The sequence below is a fragment of the Aegilops tauschii genome, chromosome 4 (assembly GCF_002575655.3).
Source record: "Aegilops tauschii subsp. strangulata cultivar AL8/78 chromosome 4, Aet v6.0, whole genome shotgun sequence".
NCBI lineage: Eukaryota > Viridiplantae > Streptophyta > Magnoliopsida > Poales > Poaceae > Aegilops > Aegilops tauschii.
Genome location: NC_053038.3, coordinates 242413980 through 242417025, shown reverse-complemented (window position 1 = coordinate 242417025; position 3046 = coordinate 242413980). Strand labels below are relative to the sequence as shown.

The window sequence follows — 3046 nt, the reverse complement described above, 5'->3', positions numbered from 1 at the left end:
GATCCACATTTGTATAAAGAAGGAGTAGATGGTATTATTAGATGTTGTATACCTGAGCATGAACAGGAACAAATCCTATGAAAATGTCACTCTGAAGCTTATGGAGGACATCATGCGGGAGATAGAACTGCACACAAGGTATTACAATCTGGTTTTTATTGGCCTAGTCTTTTCAATGATGCCCGGAAGTTTGTCTTATCTTGTGATGAATGCCAAAGAATCGGTAATATTGGTAAGCGTCAGGAAATGCCTATGAATTATTCACTTGTTATTGAACCATTTGATGTTTGGGATTATATGGGACCTTTTCCTTCCTCTAATGGGTATACACATATTTTGGTTTATGTCACTAAGTTAGAAGCTATTCCAACTAGCAGTGCTGATCATAACACTTCCATTAAAATGCTTAAAGAATATATCTTCCCAAGGTTTGGAGTACCTAGATATTTAATGACCGATGCTGGTTCACACTTTATTCATGGTGCTTTCCGTAAAATGCTTGCTAAATATGATGTTAACCATAGAATTGCATCACCCTATCATCCTCAATCTAGTGGTCAAGTTGAACTTAGCAATAGAGAAAATAAAATTAATATTACAAAAAACTGTCAATAGGTCATGAAAGAATTGGTCTAAGAAACTTGATGATGCACTTTGGGCTTATAGAACAGCTTATAAAAATCCTATGGGTATGTCTCCATATAAAATGGTTTATGTAAAAGCTTGTCACTTGCCTCTTGAGTTAGAACATAAAGCATATTGGGAAATCAAAGAACTCAATTATGACTTTAAACTTACCGGTGAAAAGGGGTTATTTGATATTAGCTCACCAGATGAATGGAGAACCCAAGCTTATGAAAATAACAAACTATTTAAAGAAAAAGTTAAAAGGTGGCATGACAAAAGAATCCAAAAGCAGGAATTCAAAGTTGGTGAATATGTTCTATTGCACAATTCTCGTTTTAGATTTTTTGCAGGAAAACTTCTCTCCAAATGGGAAGGACCATATATCATCGAAGAAGTTTATCACTCTGGAGCTATCAAGATTAATAATGCCGAAGGTACCAATCCTAGGGTGGTCAATGGACAAAGAATTAAACACTATATTTCAGGTACGCCTATTAATGTTGAAACTAACATTATCCAAACCATGACACTGGAGGAATACATAAAAGAGACCTTCCAAAACACTCCAGAACCCTGGAAAGGAAGAGGTACGTGATACGGTAAGTAAACAGACTCCAAAAGTTTCGCAAAAATATTTTCTGTTAGTTTTGGAATATTAGAAAAAATAGGGAAATAAAAAATAACCGGGAAGGCAACCCAGGTGCCCACAAGGCACCAGGGCGCGCCCTGGTGGCTTGTGGGCCCCTCAGGCACCTTCTCGACTCCGTTTTCCTTCCGTATGCTTGTTTCCCAAGATAAAAATATTTATATATACCCCTGGACGATTTAACCATGGTATCGCGGAAATATCCTCTGTTCTTGTTTCGAGCTGTTTTTCTGACAGATCTAGATCGCCATGGCCGCACCAAGCTCTTCCAAGGAGAAGTTCTTCAAGAGGGTAATCAATCCCTACTTGTCGGAGGTGATGAAGCACCCTCAAGCCATTGAGATGCGTGAGAGGGTGCTCCACATCCGGGATGTTCAAGGGCGCAAGAAGACGGGAAGCGTGGAGGCCAGGCTCGAGGCGGTGGAGCAGGAGATCTTCAAGTTCCAAGGGATGGTGGAGCATGGACTTAGTGCCAATCACCTCATGATTATGGAATTTACCCGTGATCACAAGGTGGATGACCGGTCTATGAAGGACATCGTCTTCACCTTCAACGAGCAAATCAATTTTCTGCAAAGCCAAATCTATGATCTTCAAAATCAAGTTTTTGAGTATGAAGCAAGATTTAAAGCTATGAGATTAGCTGCCAGTTGCAGGACTCAGGAGACTCGTGCTTCGTCTTATGATGGTGAGCCGTTGCCATGGAAGTCAGAGTACAAGTTTGCCTCCACCTCATCATCGCCACCATCACCAAAGAAGGAGACTTGAGTACACAGGTATGGGCACTCCCCTTGGCTTGTGCCAAGCTTCGGGGAGATGCCCCGGTATCGTATCACCATCACTTTTATTACCTTTACCTATCTTAGTTTGATCCTTAGCTATTTCGTGATTTAGTTGAATAAAAGTTTAGTACGATCTATTTTCGAGTGCTAGTTTCGTGATCTATCTATCTATCTATCTATCTATGTAATCGAGTGAGAGTTATATAATAAAGTTTAGTTTGAGTTTTTTCTTTACTTTTATGTTCCAATCACAATAAAGGAAAATAATGAAAAAGATCACATGCTAATCTTATGGTAAGTAATGACATCACATAAGGAAAAGTATAAGTGGTAAAATTTATTGAAAGTTGAAAAACATAGCATTGGTGAATGATGCAATTCATGAAAGAATTAATAAGGGAAGAGAAGATTAACATGCAAGTACACTATCTTGGATATCTTTTATGATTGTGAGCCCCCACTAAATATCTTATGCCAAATTGTTGACGTTGGACAAGGAAGACAATGTAATGATTTATGTTTGTTCATATTCATATAGAAGTTATATTGTCATAGATCCTTTAACATGTGGTGCTTGCTCAATATCTTTGCTAGCCAAAAATCCGCACTAAGTAGAGATACTACTTGTGCATCCAAAAACCCTTAAACCCAAATTCATGTTTGAAGAGTCCACCATACCTACCTATGGACTGAGTAAGATCCTTCAAGTAAGTTGTCATCGGTGCAAAAAGGTAACAAAAATTGCTCCCAAATGTGTTTGATCTTTTAGTGTAAGGGAAAATAAGCATTGTAACGTGACATTCTTTTGCATTAAGAGATTGTGCATACAAAATCAAAAAGCGCATGGCAACCTCTGCTTCCCTCTGCGAAGGGCCTATCTTTTACTTTTATGTATTTACCTTTTATGCAAGAGTCAAAGTATTTTTCTCTATTCCTTTTTATTTTTCTCTTTGGCAAGCATGTGGTGGGGAAAGACCTAGGCACATATATC

The 3046-nt window shown here is 38.4% G+C and overlaps 1 protein-coding gene across 1 annotated transcript; it reads left to right on the top strand.

Moving 5' to 3' along the window:
- Positions 1 to 1522: 1522 nt before the first annotated feature.
- Positions 1523 to 2041, top strand: LOC109740370 (uncharacterized). Its single transcript, XM_020299422.1, has one exon. The coding sequence runs from the start codon at positions 1523 to 1525 to the stop codon at positions 2039 to 2041; it is 519 nt and encodes a 172-aa protein (XP_020155011.1).
- Positions 2042 to 3046: the final 1005 nt, after the last annotated feature.

Bases quoted from the DNA above. Each gene is read 5' to 3' on its own strand.
- LOC109740370 (XM_020299422.1), top strand. From the start codon at position 1,523: ATGGCCGCACCAAGCTCTTCCAAGGAGAAGTTCTTCAAGAGGGTAATC.